This window comes from Salvelinus alpinus, chromosome 1 (assembly GCF_045679555.1).
Source record: "Salvelinus alpinus chromosome 1, SLU_Salpinus.1, whole genome shotgun sequence".
Classification (NCBI taxonomy): domain Eukaryota; kingdom Metazoa; phylum Chordata; class Actinopteri; order Salmoniformes; family Salmonidae; genus Salvelinus; species Salvelinus alpinus.
This window is the reverse complement of record NC_092086.1, coordinates 38,845,593-38,861,252: the sequence shown is the minus strand read 5'-3', so window position 1 is coordinate 38,861,252 and position 15,660 is coordinate 38,845,593. Positions and strand designations below refer to the sequence as shown.

The window sequence follows — 15,660 nt, the reverse complement described above, 5'->3', positions numbered from 1 at the left end:
TCTTTCCAATAATGCCCAAAAGTATCTATTACTGCTGCTGGATTTGGAGGAATCTCTGTAAAACTACCACATTGTTATGGTTAAGATATCAAAACACTACTATATTGGTTTTCTTTGAGTAATGTATTTTGTATTCTTTAATAATAATAATATTCTGGATTCTCTGCCTTTAAAATACATAGCCAGTAATGTATAGGAAAAATACTGTACAAAAAAACCCATATAGAATAGCTTTATATAAACATCTCTTATAACCAATATATCATCTCTGTACTGAATCTTTTGGTTTGTAGTAAACTAATTGTTTGGGATAACCACAGTACTGGACAACACCATCCTACTTTTTTTCAACATCTTTTACATTCATACAGCCATCTTACAGAAGAAGGCAAACACATATCTACAAAAATACAGATATCTCTATTGATTATTAAAAGAAGCACTCTTGTTAATCATGCTAAATAAAAAGGAAATCATTAAACCACTTTGCGATTAGCTTGAGGTTTGTGTTCTGAGAAACCATGCTGAAATATTCAAATAAAAACAATGAGATGATTATAAGAACAACAATATCAACGACACAAATAGAAGTCATAATAATAACAATTAACAATTGAATATTTCAAAAAATGTATCTGTCCTTAACAGAAAAGATACATAAATATCAGGCAGATTAGACTGAGGAACATTGCACCAGGGCAGATTGTGACACGCATTAGAAGATTAGTGCAGAGAGGGTAAGCTGAGTTGTGGTTTTGGAACAGGCTGCAGCAGAGAGACCACTGAGCACAGGGTGGGAAATCTGTTCACCATCACCATGCTAGCTAGCGCAACTCCCAACAGAAAATGACCGCGCCGCACAACGCGAGACAAGAGGCTTGTGGGTTCTACTGGAGACCAAGAGGTGCTCCGATTGGTGAATCGGTGTGGGAGGAAAAACTTGGTAGCATGAATTAATATAGATTTGGAAAAGATTATTGCTCAATGTGTGATAGAAAAGAATCGCTGGTTTTTCTTTTCAACTGTACAGTTATACTGAGGTTTGAGAAAGAGGTTAAGTGCTAACAAGAAAATATTAAAAATCACAAGAGTAGCTTATAGTCCTGATGTGATGAACTGATGTTACAGCGCTGCAATAGAACAACAATGGACACGAAAATGTATAATATTAACGGAAGTACAATAACATAAAAAAATTGCAATATGAATGTACGCGCAGTACAAACCGTTCGAGAAAGGATGCTACAGAAAGGTACAGGACATAACAGACAGGAACAGGGTCTTAGGTAGGAGGATAATCCCTCTGAAAACAGCACTAGAAGAACATAAGGATGGGGAGGGAGATACATTACAACAGTTCTCAGTCCTGATCACATGTATAAAACAGGTGAGAAAGGGGGAAAACAAACACCATGGCATCATTTACAAAACGAACAATGGAAGGAGGGGACAGGGTAGGGATCCGTAGAGTAGGTTGTTGGCTCATTAACACTCAAAGTGCCTTGTAGTACTTGAAAGAGGAAAGTGTGTGTGCATATTGTACATACATACATACATACTCATATCCCATGTACATGTGTGTACATGAAGGGTGAGTGAGAAAACAAACGGAACAAACAAACGGATGCCAGTGACAGAATTCAAATTCCAAATGATAGAATCATATAGGATTATCATGTACAGGGGTGAGGGGCTGGTGTGTGGGGGGCCAGTGCCACCAAAAGGGAGGCACATTGTCCTTCAAACTCTTGGGTGAGGGGGTGAGAGGGAAGGGTGTGGCGTGGTTTGGGGAGGTTCACAGGGGCCCATGCCGAGCCTCGTATTTGGCCACAATGTTCTTGGTGCGACCCAGTTCCTTCCTCAAGTCGGCCACCTCTGAGCGAAGCGCACCGTTCTCCTTCTCTAGGAAGCTAGCCCGGATGGCAATTTGGTTCTCCTTCAGTCGCCTGGCATCCCGTGATCTTTTGGCTGCTACGTTGTTCTTTCTGCGTCTGGCCCAGTACTTGTCATCCTGGAAAGTGAGGTGAAACACACTGTTGTGATTAATTTCTTTCTTCACACTACCTGTGGTATTGTAAAAATATAAGTGATTCACCTGAGTAATAAACAGTATTCCAAATGTATTCCAAACCTATTATTCATGTCATCACGTATCTCATTTTCACTTAATACATTTCCATAACGTTGTTTAAAACTGCCTGACACGTTCAACCTCCTTTGCACCCTGCAGGAAGCCATCTTACCTCAACAAACAAAATAGTACATGTGATACACCTCTTCCAACAACATCATATGACCCGGGTTAAGGGTGAATGACCACGGCTAAACCTGTCAATCTAAATCCTGGCCAAGTTCGCCTCCTCCCTATCAATACTGAAAAAGCTGCCGGTTTGGGTTTGCGCCAGTGGTTTAAAATACTTCTGATTATTTCGGTGGAATAAGTCCACTTGCTGCTTACATAACATAAGAAAACATGGTGCTTAAAGTCTTTGGCCAAACAAGTGGTGAACCCTTTCAATCTTCCACATAAGTAGGCTTCAGGTAGGTTACCTTGAGATCTTCAGGGATGAAGATCTTGCGTGCCTTTTTGATCATGGGCTGTGGTTTGAGCTCCTCTGGGGCGAACTTGCGTTTTCGGGGGTCAAACATCTCCTGTCCGGGCACGCTAGACAGAGCCAGGTCTGCAGGATCGGGCTCGTAGCCCACTGGAACTTGAATAGACTCTGGATCGATGGGGCTGGGGGTGTTCCTGGCAGCTGAGGGCAGCACTGCAGGAGAAAGGCAAAGGAAAACAGGTTAGAGGGTCTGCTGAATTACATCTGGGCACTGTTTAGAAGAGATTGTACTCTATGAAAGAGCAGGCTTTGAGGTGCAATGGTCCTTGAGAAAGTAATGGTTAGAAATGAGGCGTTATTAGACCTCAACTGGTTTCCTTAAAATGAAGGTTCTAGAATCTGCCATTAAATGTAATATAAAAAGCTATGACAAATGTGGCAGTCATTAGTACCCCCCTCACCTCCTACCCCATACCAGGGGTAGTAGGGGTACTTAGAGTTCTCTAGAAAGACCCCTTTAAAAAGTCCCAAGGAGGGCACTTAGGGGAAACTAACACACGTGTGCCTGTTTACATCATAGTATTCCGCCATTCTGTTCTGTATCATGGTTGTGCTTTACAAAGCTGATCCTCTAGAACAGGGGTGTCAAACATACAGCCCGGTCCAATGCGGACTACGGGTGGTTTGAGTAAAAAAAATCTCTCATATATTTGTTTTTCAACAGGACAATGACCCAACACCCCTCCTTGCCGTGTAAGGGCTATTTGACCAAGAAGGAGAGTGATGGAATGCTGCATCAGAATACCTGGCCTCCACAATCACCTGAACTCAACCCAAATTGAGATAGTTTGAGATGAGTTGGACCGCAGAGTGAAGGAAAAGCAGCCAACAAGTGCTCAGCATATGTGGGAACTCCTTCAAGACTGTTGGAAAAGCATTCCAGGTGAAGCTGGTTGAGAGAATGCCAAGAGTGTGCAATGCTTTCATCCAGGCAAAGGGTGGCTACTTCGAAGAATCTCAAATATAATTTGATTTGTTTAACACTTTTTTGGTTACTACATGATTCCATATGTGTTATTTCATAGTTGATGTCTTCACTATTATTCTACAATGTAGAAAATAGTCAAAATAAAGACAAACCCTGGTAGGAGTAGGTCTGTCCAAACTTTTGACTGGTACTGTATGTATGTATGCATGCACTTTAAAATGTCTAAAACCAAATTGAAAATGTGTAGAAAAGATAATGGACCTACATTCATTTAGTTTCTTGACTGTGTCCCGCTAGCTAATTAATCACCGAAATGAAAGCTAGACAGTCAGGAAGCATCGGAAATTCAGAAAACAGAGGACTACAAGACTATTTGTTGCAAATTTTGACAGCAAGGAAATTTTTTGGCGCGGACCTCGTTGACGACCGTATGCGGCCTCCGGGGAAAGATTAGTTTGACACCCCTGCTCTAGAATCAATACCAGCCTTGCATGTGAAGACGGACTATATTCTTATGTCCGTCTTATTCTATACATGCTCATCAAGTCAATGACTATTTCATCTAAATAATTCTACAACTGGCCTTGCCCACAGGAAAGCAAAATAACTGTGGTTGCACCTTTTAACCAACAGGTGGAGCACAGAGAACACAAACACACAGATTTACCGACACACAGACAGACAGACACTCTCACAAACACAGAAGATATGTTATTTAAGCTTTTCTGGGGCCCTGTTATCAGTGCCTCTAGTCAGCTGAGCTCAGGCAGACAACAACATTTTGTCTGTAAATGTTAAGGCAACCTTCTCGTCAGCCAGCCTCAACATGTGCCTCTGCAAGCTCTCTGTGGATGTTACGTAACACCTAATAGATTTCTATTGCACAGAGCAGCAGGTCAGCAGTTGACACGGTTTCACATTCTACCCTTCATCATTCTGTGGATTAGCAAGCAGAACTGAAGAATTTAATGGAATTTGGTGGCTGGCGGTGAGCATCTTATGACAGTGTATTTACTTGAGATTCATCCACTTAAACAGCTTGACAATTACAACGATTCACAATCAAAGGACTGTAGTCTTTTGTAGTTGGTTTGAAAACGTAATGAGGAATGAAAGAAATACAAATTCTTCCTGCTGACGGTGAAAACATTTCACTCAAACAGAATTCAAAGGTCGACATTTTAGGTCACTTCCTACGTCATGACCCAGCTTCTCTGTGCTTTAAGCTGGCTATGGCATTAAGCCTTCTGACCTTTGGTCACAGCAGCATTTCTAGCTCCAGCTAGTCCTGGTTGAGATTTAAGCCGAGGTCAACATACAGGTCTGACCTGCTTGTACGTTATGCAGAAGGAAGTAAGACAGCTACTCCAGCCCTTTCAGAAGAGAAAACAAATATGTATGAATTTAGAGAAAAAAAATATGGATGAATATGTATGCACTCACTACTATAAGTCGCTCTGGATATGAGCTTCTGCTAAATTACTAAAATGTAGACACGCAAGCGTGACAACTACACTCTAGCGTCACCAGTGAATCATTGCATCAGTAGTCACTGACACATTAAGCTAAAATGGCTGGCCATCCAAAGTGGTACTTCAGCAGGGGTCCAATTCAATGCCTCATGTTAGTCCCCAACAATGACAGGCCACTGACTAACACTGTCAGCTTAGTGCCAAGCTACTTACAAGGGCTAAATCAGACGCTGTCCAAAACAATCTGTCAAAAGTATATCACCTGTATAAATAACAAGCACTGTGGCCCAAACGTCTTATCACTTTAACCATTTATTCTGACCAGATTACTGGAGTAAAAATACAGTGACATGCTTTACTGGCTAAGAGTGGCCTGGTGAAAAGTCTGGCTGATAGTGCCCTATAGTATTTGGCTGTGACCTCCCCTCTACGAACCTCCAATAGGAAGAAACAACACACACCAGTCTGACAACATGTGTTCAACGTCCACCAAACATAGATAGAAGGTAAGAGCTCTGCGTCTTGTTCCTTCTCCTGTAGGTAAATGCTCAGATTTGCATTGTGTGGGTGGGTAGTAGAACCAGTGCAGATGGGATGGAGGGCTAAGATGGCTCTGACCTGACTCTCACCTGCATGTTCTTCCTCTGACTGCTGGACAGTCAGGAGAGAAACTCAAACCCTCTTTAAACTGCTTTGATTTTCATTAACATTTTAAGCTCGACCCCTAAGGAATGACAACATTGAGTCTGTGCCTTTTCCAACCAATCTTCAAAATGAAGTGTGAGCTAGTCGGGGATTCATATTATTGTGTTAAGTGTTTACTGTATATGAATGTGACGCTAAACAACATGGAGTCAACAGGAGAACTAACCATGCCTCCCCTTTATCTGTTGACTATAGGGAGAGGATTTCCATAGGTACCACATACCTTATCAGACAGTCACTTCCATGGCACACAAGTTTAGACCTGACCTTTTACCTTGTCTACATTCCACTTCCCTTTTGGCACCTGCCAACAATAGACCGTAGGCCCCTTATTGAACCAGCAGTGGGACCCGCCCATCGCTAACTCCACTGGATATCTGCTGTGATAACAAAGCTATCTTGTGCTTGCATGCAATATGGAATTGGGAGGTTGGTGGGGCGGGCTAGGCTGGAGGTGTATGTGATAGCAGTATAGCCTTGACATTGTGATCTCATCAGGGTTCAGCCTGTGCCTCTGCTATGGCTCCGACTGGGATCTGTCTGGTGAGGGAGAATTAATGGAAGGAGGGGGAGATGCTCATGCCATGACAAGCTCCCGTTAGCAGTGGGGCTACACATGGCGGATGCATGTGTCTGTCAGGAAGACCTAGCCGTACATGTGAGAGGGGATGTGCATAATAGCGAGAAGGCAGGCCCTGTGAAACTGTACCAGACAAAACACACACACACACACTCACTCGCACTGAGACAAATATACACGCACGAACACCCTCACATGCTGGGATTCTTTGTACTGTAACTGTACAGATGTAATTCTTTGACACGAGTGACAAGTGTAATAGTTTGTTGTGTCCGGATGTACAATTACTTCCTGTGGTGAGGCCAAAAACTATTTACAGTACCACGTCAAGGTTTGTTCCCAACTTCTTTTTTTCTTTTTTTTTTACTTTGTGAAAGCAGTGGGGAAATAAATACTGAGAGAAACATTGTGGTCACTGTACGTACACTGACGAAGGACATACATATGGCTATGTTTGGCATGAGTAATAATGTCATCATTAGAAACAAACTATTACACTTCTGTCTGCGACTACTTTCAAGGGACAAGCTAAATCATATTAAAATGTGTCAAACAGAATGCCATACATCAGAAGAAGTTGTGAATGTTTTTTTTTTACCATGGCAATTGTGAGGTTATTTTTGGAATGGATGGGAATTTAGGGCATTTGCAATTCCTTCAAATGTGAGTGCAAATCACAGTAAAAGCATGCTGGGTGGATCAGAGTAATAGTGGGGGGGAATTGATACAGTAGAGTATCGTAATATTAATACTATTTATGACAATATTATATCAATTTTATGACTCCAAGTATCAATTCTCAACAACAAACCTTTTGTATATTTTCTGCTAGGTAGTTGACGTTAGTCGGCTGTACCTGTGCCAAAACGTTGGTATTTCTCCTTCTATAGCTTTGGCCTCAATCTTCTATTAAATGGTGAGCCAACATTTCAGTACTTTTATTTCCATGACGGATCAAAACTAGTTTTTATCATGGGTCTCTCGTGTCCCCCTGCAGCAGACATAGTGAGCAATATGTCATGAACATCGAATCACAAAAATCGCAGTATCAAATCAGAATACATATAGAATCGCAATAAATATCGTATTGGCACCTAAGTATCACGATAATATCGTATCGTGAGGAGCCCTGGCAATTCCCAGCACTACCATTTAAGTGGTAATTCATATGAATTCAAGTCCACTACACAGGCCAGTTTCACTAGGTCACCATCACTGTTCACGTCGGGACTTGGTAGATCATTAATGACTAAGATGAAAAACCTTTGGACATACATAGGTCTATTGGAATAAAATGCAGCAGAATGTGTTTTGTGTGAGAGTTCAACTTCTATTCAATCTGAGGATGTTTACTGATAAATGGTGTCTTAACTCATATCCATAAAACCTCAAGAAGTATGGGACAAATAATATAGGTCCCACTGAGCAGAGACATTGTAAACATGAGCTTCTGTTATACACTGGAACATTATAAAAAGGCAGGTTTCCATACAGTGTGGATGTGATTATAAGGATTGTATTTGACACACTGTGCTCTACCAACTATGGTAATGTGAAGATATCACACACACCAACCAAAATACGTACCAAAGTTACTATATAACACAAACCAATGGGCACACAGAAATATTCCCTTTAAACATATAACATACTTATAACTGATGTGATAACACCTTATTTACAAATGTTGATTAAATAAAATAGGGTCATAAAGACAACTACCATCCTCATCATTAATTAACTAGCTTCAAAATAAAACAATTACAGGCAATAGAATCACTGTTTTCCCCTCGACTAGAAGATTCAGATAGGATGTCCATTATTTAGCAACAAAGAATTGGCTAGCACAAACCAGATCACATCTGCCTGCTCCAACAAACACACCAATTACACTGACCCTCTTTATTCACTCCCCCACTTTCAAGAGGCTGAAACCATGACAACTAGCCTTATGGAAGATGTTTGCCTTGGTGATGCCTGTAAATAAGGTATGTTATCCTCACACCTCTAAATAACTGGGTACCAGGAATGTGTGTTTCATTAAGGAGGAACGTTTTACTTTTTTCTGGTTGTCTCCTCAGTAGACAGCCACAGATACGTCAGGATTCACCTTAGGCAAACAAAGCAAAATGGAGCATCGCGTGCCAAGCAACAAAATGAGCCTAATCTAAATCAATATTGGAATTTCACCGGGTATGTAGTAAAACTGTAAATGTTTGTTGACAAAAACTACACAGTTGAGGGATCAAAACTATAACCCACCCAAGTTGTACAACTACTGTCCCTCCAGTTTAACTTTCTAGTACTTGGCACAATGCCACTCAAGCTCCAAAGTCCAGGGCCAGAATTGTAGAAGAAATGTCCTAGCATACTCAAAGCCCCTGAAGTAGCCTAAATACGGAGAAACCTCTATCTGTGCTTTTGGTCAGAGTGGAATGGGGTATACAGTAAAGGAGAAAGTTCAGTGTTGAGAAGACCTGGTCATAATATGCGTGCGGAGTACACCAGGTGGACAAACAGCGCCCGGGGCATATTATAATAAAGCGCAACAACTCAGGTTTTGACCATAGAGATTTGCCCTAATTTGAGAGCTATAGGAGGGTTGTGTGTGTGCGTGTGTGCGTTTGGTTGACCTTGCAGATGTTAGCTTTCGTTTGAGAGTGTTCCTGTGCTTTGTGTTGTGTGTGATATGGTCTTTTACCTGCTCTGGCTGGGGGGCTCTGGAGACAGTTCTGGGAGACCATGGATGTATGAACGGAGGTAGTGGCGTGGCTGCTGAGGTCGACCACAGAGGGTATGGGGGGTGCAGGGGAAACCTGCTGGATAGTGGGCTGCCGGGACTGCTGTGGATGGTTTTGGTTATTCTGAGCTGAGTTTGCGGGGATGCCATTCTCTGACAGAAACTCTTCCAGGTCCATGTACTCCAGCTGAAAGTTGTCCCCATCATATGGCAAGGTCTTGTCCCACAGGGTTGGCCCCAGGAAGGCCGACTGTGGAGTATTGGCACCGCCTTCCTCATCCAACTTTTTCTCTTTCTCATTCTTCTCTTTTCCAAAACCTGCAAATATTTGGAGAGAGTCATATCACTGTTAGACCAAAACAGCCAAACAATGTCTTTACAATGTCAAAACGGCTAAGCCAATAAAAGGCCAAGGTTTTAATTTATATATACACGCACAATATCTACAGCCCCTGATTGTTGATTAAACATATAACATAGGTCTACTTGAGGCGTATTTGAATGTATATATACTTGATGCAAATATATAAATAACCAAACTACAGTAAATACCCCATCAACTCCAACAGCAAAAGCACCCCCTAGGGGACAAACTCCAGTCTCAGGAAAGCTGAGGAAATATATTTTAATTTCTCTTCAACCTATTTCCAGAAGTTTTAAAGAGTTTTTCCAAATCTATCTATATATATAGAGAGAGTCTCTATCAAGTTGTTGACAAATAAGTACTAAATGGTTTCTAGACTGGCTAGTTTTCGGGAAAACGAACTATTTACAGTAGATTACAAACTTCCCACAATGTACTACTGTTGGACTTGCTTTTGCCCTTTAAAAGTATTTTTGTAGTAGTGTTCAGAGTTGTTGGGAAAGTTGTCAAAATGTCAGTTATTTTTAAAAGTTTAGATAGAATGTAGTTGATGTGGTTAATAAAACAGTGGTTGTTTGATTGGTAGAAGATATTTCTGTTCTGATTTAAATAGCAGAGAAGTAGACCAAGATGCCATATCCTCTAAGTTTTTGCCTAAGTTGTTGGGAAAGTGGTCAAAGTAGCTGATGTGTCAAAAGTCTAAATGTTTACTCATTGTCTTATGCTAGAAATGTGCTCACCCAATGCTATAAATGTTACATTTCTGAAAGTTATATGACAGTTAATTCAACAGTGGGAAGTTAGCTTAACGAATGCAGTGGATAACCGTTACTAAAACAGCTGTCACTTTTGATCAGAAGAAGATAATTCTGTTCTGATTTCAGATTTGAATGTGTTGTCACGACACCAGAGTTGACTTCGATACCAGGTTTAGTATCACAATACTCGATACCAAAATGATACCAATTAAAAAAAGAAAGGGTATTAGCCAAAGTCACAGAATGGTAATTGATCCAGATGGATCTTTTGAGTCCATTATCATTACATTTGAAAAATGTTTTAATGTATGCATTAATTAATTAATTCTAAAATAAATGTCACCTTTTTTTAAACCAAACTACATAACATTATGGTCTCTAGTCTATTGATAAACTGGGTAAATCATGATGTAGCCTAGGCCTATTTACAATACAAGGGAATGCATATTCAATAGGAGTGTGTGCATACATTGCGTTATTGACCTTGTTTTGGCTGATTTCATTGGGCTACAGATGAAAAACAATCCGTTTCCCTTCCATTTGGGCCTTATTTTAAAGTATGCGCGTTCTCTTTAAGACCCATGACGTCATGCACATACACCTTTGAAAACATTTATTAACAGTTTCAACATTTCTACATGCTGTTTTTCATTATTCAAGTGTGTTAACTTATGTGCAGCATAAGTGGTGATGCAGCTCAGACTCCCAGTGGTTCCTCCTGACAGGCTTGGGCTAGCAATGAGGAAGTGGAGCAGGCACGGTGCTCTCGCGCTATAAGGGGACATCGGCTACGCTGATAGACAGACTTGGTCCTCTCTCAATCCGTAGACGACATGAGACATGACAGAAGTACCAAATATAACAACAATTCGGGTACCCAACCGTTTTTCAGGTTCTAGTATAGAAAAAGTACTGAAGTTTCGGTATATCGTGAAACACGCATTTGAATAGCAGAGAAGTAGACCAAGATCTCATACCCTTTAAGTTTGTCTAAAGTGCTGGGGAGGCTAATGTTTTTTTTTTTTTTTTTTACAGAAAATGAAGTTGATGCGGTTACTAAAACAGCTGTAACGTTTTATCGCAAGAATATATTTTTGTTACGATTCCAGATTTCAATAGCAGAGAAGTAGAGGAAGATTCCACACGCCCTAACTGTTTGTCTAACTTGTTGGCAAAGTGTCAATGTAGCTGATTGTTGTCACAAGTTACATTGTTCACAGTGCATAGAATGTTGGATGTATTGATGTCACAATGGGACCTTTAGAATGTTGAAATCCCTTTAAAGTGGATGGAGGACAAAACGAAGGGCAAAAAGCTTTATAGTTTATAAAGTGTAAAGGACATCCACAAGTTGTATACAAGCACACTGGTCCTGACCACTCTGCACTTTTTTAAAGTTTGAATGATGTTTCTAGCTTAAACGGTGTACGAAAAATAGCATTCCAAATAATAAAAGTACTGTATGACAAAAACTTACAGTGGGACGTTTTCTGTCGTAAGTCACATGAATTAAAGGGATAGTTGCTACACTGTATCCTTATCAGGCTGGAGCTGTCATACCAGGAATGTATTTTTGACATTTAACGACAAATTGCAACCATCATGGAGCATACTGTACTCCTTCCCGATCTGGCTAGATGTAGTAGTACTAATACATTACACTTAATGCGGAAATCAGCAGTATAAACAATAACAAAGCGAATCCCCCGACACTGGTTCGGTAAAAAGCTGAGGGATGGGGCTAGAGAAATGTAACCACTCAAATGCATAGACATGAAGAGTTAGAGTTATGGATACAAGGATTGACCATCCATGATATCAAAATTATAGTTTTAACCATGTTGAGGCTATATTGTGTTTGTTTACATTTTCATTGTTTACAAACATTGGAGTAAAACAATCTTATATTTGGGGTTCTGATGGGGTATGACAGTTGAACTAAGCTCATGAGGCATTTATAAGTTCTCCTCTTCAAGAATCAATTCATTTATAAGTCCAAAAATGGATGTAGCAACAGTGATTGTCCCTTTAATTTACACTTGAATCAACGCCAATTCTTAGTAACTAAAGGTGAGAAACACCTGGCTACCGAAATATTGTAGCCATCGGAGACGTTCTGGTTTTTCTGCATTGTATCTTGCATGCTCACGCGCTGCAACACTGGCAGATCCTGCTTGAAAGCGAGAACGACAAAACAATCGTCTCAAAAATGAATGTAAACTACCACGTAACAAATTATTTGACGTCTGCGTTTTGTTTACCTTCTTCATGATGAAATGGCAGCTTCATTGGATTCTCCAACAGGGACTTCAGTACGCCATTAGTTGGAGGTTGGAAAGATGAGTTTAAAGGAACAAGTCTGGCCATTTTCTCCATTGGTCTGGAGGACGATAGTATAGCCTACAATTGATGTTATTCCTAAAGAAGACGCACGTTTGAAAATATGTTAAACAAACACCAAACCTCAATGCTTGACCCAACCTGTAGTTCAGACCGAGAAATTGATATCCGCGCAGAAAATAACAATTACGGTTTTCGTCGAACAAGGCAGAGAACTAACTGGATGTGAAGCTCAAGATGGTTCACAATCCATTTGTGGACACTGATGTACATGACGTCAAACCTTTGGCAAATACTTACCGACTCTGCGAATGAGATGGAGGGAAGGAGGGACTGACCACTGCTGAATAGGGAACTTATTTGTTTCACGGTTTTTGCCTATAATTTCTTTCTCAGCCCTTTTCTTCTTGAAAATATACATGTTAATCATGTTAATTGACAGATTACTCCGACATGGCGTATGTGATCGTTGTACTACCCACATCCATTAACCTTGGTATGTAGTGCAAGATCCATAGATTGAGCCCCCCATACAGTTCTCTCTCTCCCTCACTGGTGGGAGCAGTGGGATCATTGTGGTGTTCTCTCGGGGCGTGTAAGCATGTGAAGCTTTGAGTGTGAGGACATACAACCCTTCTTTAAAGAGGGGGAATATTGTAATTTAGGCCTACTGCAATGTGGTGTAGTGAGCTTCGTTGGACATATACACAGAGGCCTGTGTTATTAGGTGCTCAGCTCTGTAATAGGATATGGATCAAGCCCCCATCATAGCTCTCTCTCTCTCCTGTACATTCAATAGATAATTTAAAGCTTGTTTCCACCAAACTGGTAACTATTCAACTCTAATCATTTTTTTGTCACACACCGGATAGTTGTAGTGAAATGTGTTGTTTTACAGGGTCACCCATAGTAGTACGGCACCCCTGGAGTAAATTAGGGTTAAGTGCCTTGCTCAAGAGCACAGCGACAGACTTTTCACCTCGTCAGCTCGGATATTCAAACCAGTGACCTTTCAGAAACTGGCCCAACGTGCTAACCGCTAGGCTACTAAAAGGATTAGGCTTATAACAGGTGTGCCAACTGTACATTTCTTAACCTTAGGTCTATAGGCCTATTATTGGCCACAGAGTAATTGAATTATACAAACATTTATTTTAGCTCTCTATTATGTCCTACAAACATTTAACCTATGGTCTACAACAGCCCCCGACACTCATTTTATTTCTTAAAACATAAAACCAATCAATTAGAATGATGCTAGTACAAAAAATGCCCAGGACATCTACAGCACCCAATGTCACAGGAAAGCACATCACATCACATCAAGCACATCACATCAATTCAAATTGTATTAGTCACATGCGCCGAGGGTCTAGACCTTACAGTGAAATGCTTACTTACGAGCCCCTAACCAACAACGAAGTTAAAAAAAATATACAGATAAGAATAAGAGATAAAAGTAACAAGTAATTAAAGAGAAACAGTCAAATAACAATAGCGAGACTATATGCAGGGGGTACCGATACAGAGTCAATGTGCAGGGGCACCGGTTAGTTGAGGTAGTATGTACATGTAGGTAGAGTTAAAGTGACTATGCATAGATGACAACAGAGAGTAGCAGTTGTGTAAAGAAGGGGTGAGGGGGAGGGGGGCACTGTAAATAGTCTGGGTAGCCATTTGACTAGATGTTCAGGAGTCTTATGGCTTGGGGGTAGAAGCTGTTTAGAAGCCTCTTGGACCTAGACTTGACGCTCCGGTACCGCTTGCCGTGCGGTAGCAGAGAGAACAGTCTATGACTAGGGTGGCTGGGGTCTTTGACAATTTTTAGGGCCTTCCTCTGACACCGCCTTGTATAGAGGTCCTGGATGGCAGGAAGCTTGGCCCCAGTGATGTACTGGGCCATTCGCACTACCCTCTGTAGTGCCTTGCGGTCAGAGGCCGAGCAGGTGCCATACCAGGTGGTGATGCAACTAGTCAGGATGCCCTCGATGGTGCAGCTGTAGAACCTTTTAAGGATCTGAGGACCCATGCCAAATCTTTTCAGTCTCCCGAGGGGGAATAGCTTTTGTCGAGCCCGCTTCACGACTGTCTTGGTGTGCTTGGACGGCCTGTTCACCCTGCTGTCATCCAGAAGGTGAGGTCAGTACAGGTGCATCAAAGCTGGGACAGAGAAACTGAAAAACACCCATCTCAAGGCCATCAGACTGTTAAATAGACATCACCAGCCGGCCTTCACCCAGTACCCTGCCCTGAACTTAGTCACGGTCACTAGCCGACTACCACCCGGTTACTCTACCATGCATCTTAGAGACCGCTGTCCTATGTACAGATGGAAGTTTAAGCTGAAGTTGAAGTCAGAAGTTTACATACACTTAGGTTAGAGTCATTAAAACTAATTTTTCAACCACTCCACAAATTTCTTGTTAAACATGCGTACTATTGTTTGTACAGATGAACATGGTATCTTCAGGCATTTGGAAATTGCTCCCAAGGATGAACCAGACTTTTGGAGGTCTACAAAAAAAAAAATTGAGGTCTTGGTGGATTTCTTTAGATTTTCCCATGATGTCAAGCAGAGGCACTGAGTTTGAAGGTAGGCCTTGAAATACATCCACAGGTACACCTCCAATTGACTCAAATTATGTGGATTAGCCTATCAGAAGCTGCTAAAGCCATGACATAATTTTCTGGAATTTTCCAAGCTGTTTAAAGGCACAGTCAACTTAGTGTATGTAAACTTCTGACCCACTGGAATTGTGATACAGTGAATGATTAGTGAAATAATCTGTCTGTAAACAATAGTTGGAAAAATTACTTGTGTCATGCACAAAGTAGATGTCCTAACCGACTTGCCAAAACGATAATTTGTTAACAAGAAATTTGTGGAGTGGTTGAAAAACTAGTTTTAATGACTCTAACCTAAGTGTATGTAAACTTCTGACTTCAACTGTATGTATGTGTGTCCCATCATCCCATCATATATACTGTATATACAGTACCAGTCAAAAGTTTGGACACCTTCTCATTCCACGGTTTTTCTTTATTTTTGACTATTTTCTACATTGTAGATTAATAGTGAAGACGTCAAAACAATGAAATAACACATATGGAATCATTTAGTAACCAAAAAAGTGTTTAACAAATCAAAGTTAAGTGTG

At 40.9% G+C, this 15,660-nt stretch overlaps 1 protein-coding gene across 1 annotated transcript; it reads right to left on the bottom strand.

The window, feature by feature from the left end:
- Window positions 1-119: 119 nt before the first annotated feature.
- Window positions 120-12,729, bottom strand: LOC139575487 (hepatic leukemia factor-like). Its single transcript, XM_071400490.1, has 4 exons — window positions 12,424-12,729; window positions 9,002-9,358; window positions 2,551-2,768; window positions 120-2,011 (listed from the first exon to the last, which is right to left on the bottom strand). Exons 1-4 carry the CDS (start codon window positions 12,536-12,538, stop codon window positions 1,796-1,798), a joined length of 906 nt encoding a protein of 301 aa, XP_071256591.1. The 5' UTR covers window positions 12,539-12,729; the 3' UTR covers window positions 120-1,795.
- Between the last annotated feature and the right edge of the window lie 2,931 nt (window positions 12,730-15,660).

Excerpts from the sequence above, each read along its gene's own strand:
- LOC139575487 (XM_071400490.1), bottom strand. The coding sequence starts at position 12,538 with ATGGAGAAAATGGCCAGACTTGTTCCTTTAAACTCATCTTTCCAACCT. Across the intron at positions 9,359-12,423 it reads GCCATTTCATCATGAAGAAG|GTTTTGGAAAAGAGAAGAAT; the intron begins GTAAACAAAACG and ends AAATATTTGCAG. Across the intron at positions 2,012-2,550 it reads TCATCCCTGAAGATCTCAAG|GATGACAAGTACTGGGCCAG; the intron begins GTAACCTACCTG and ends CTCACTTTCCAG.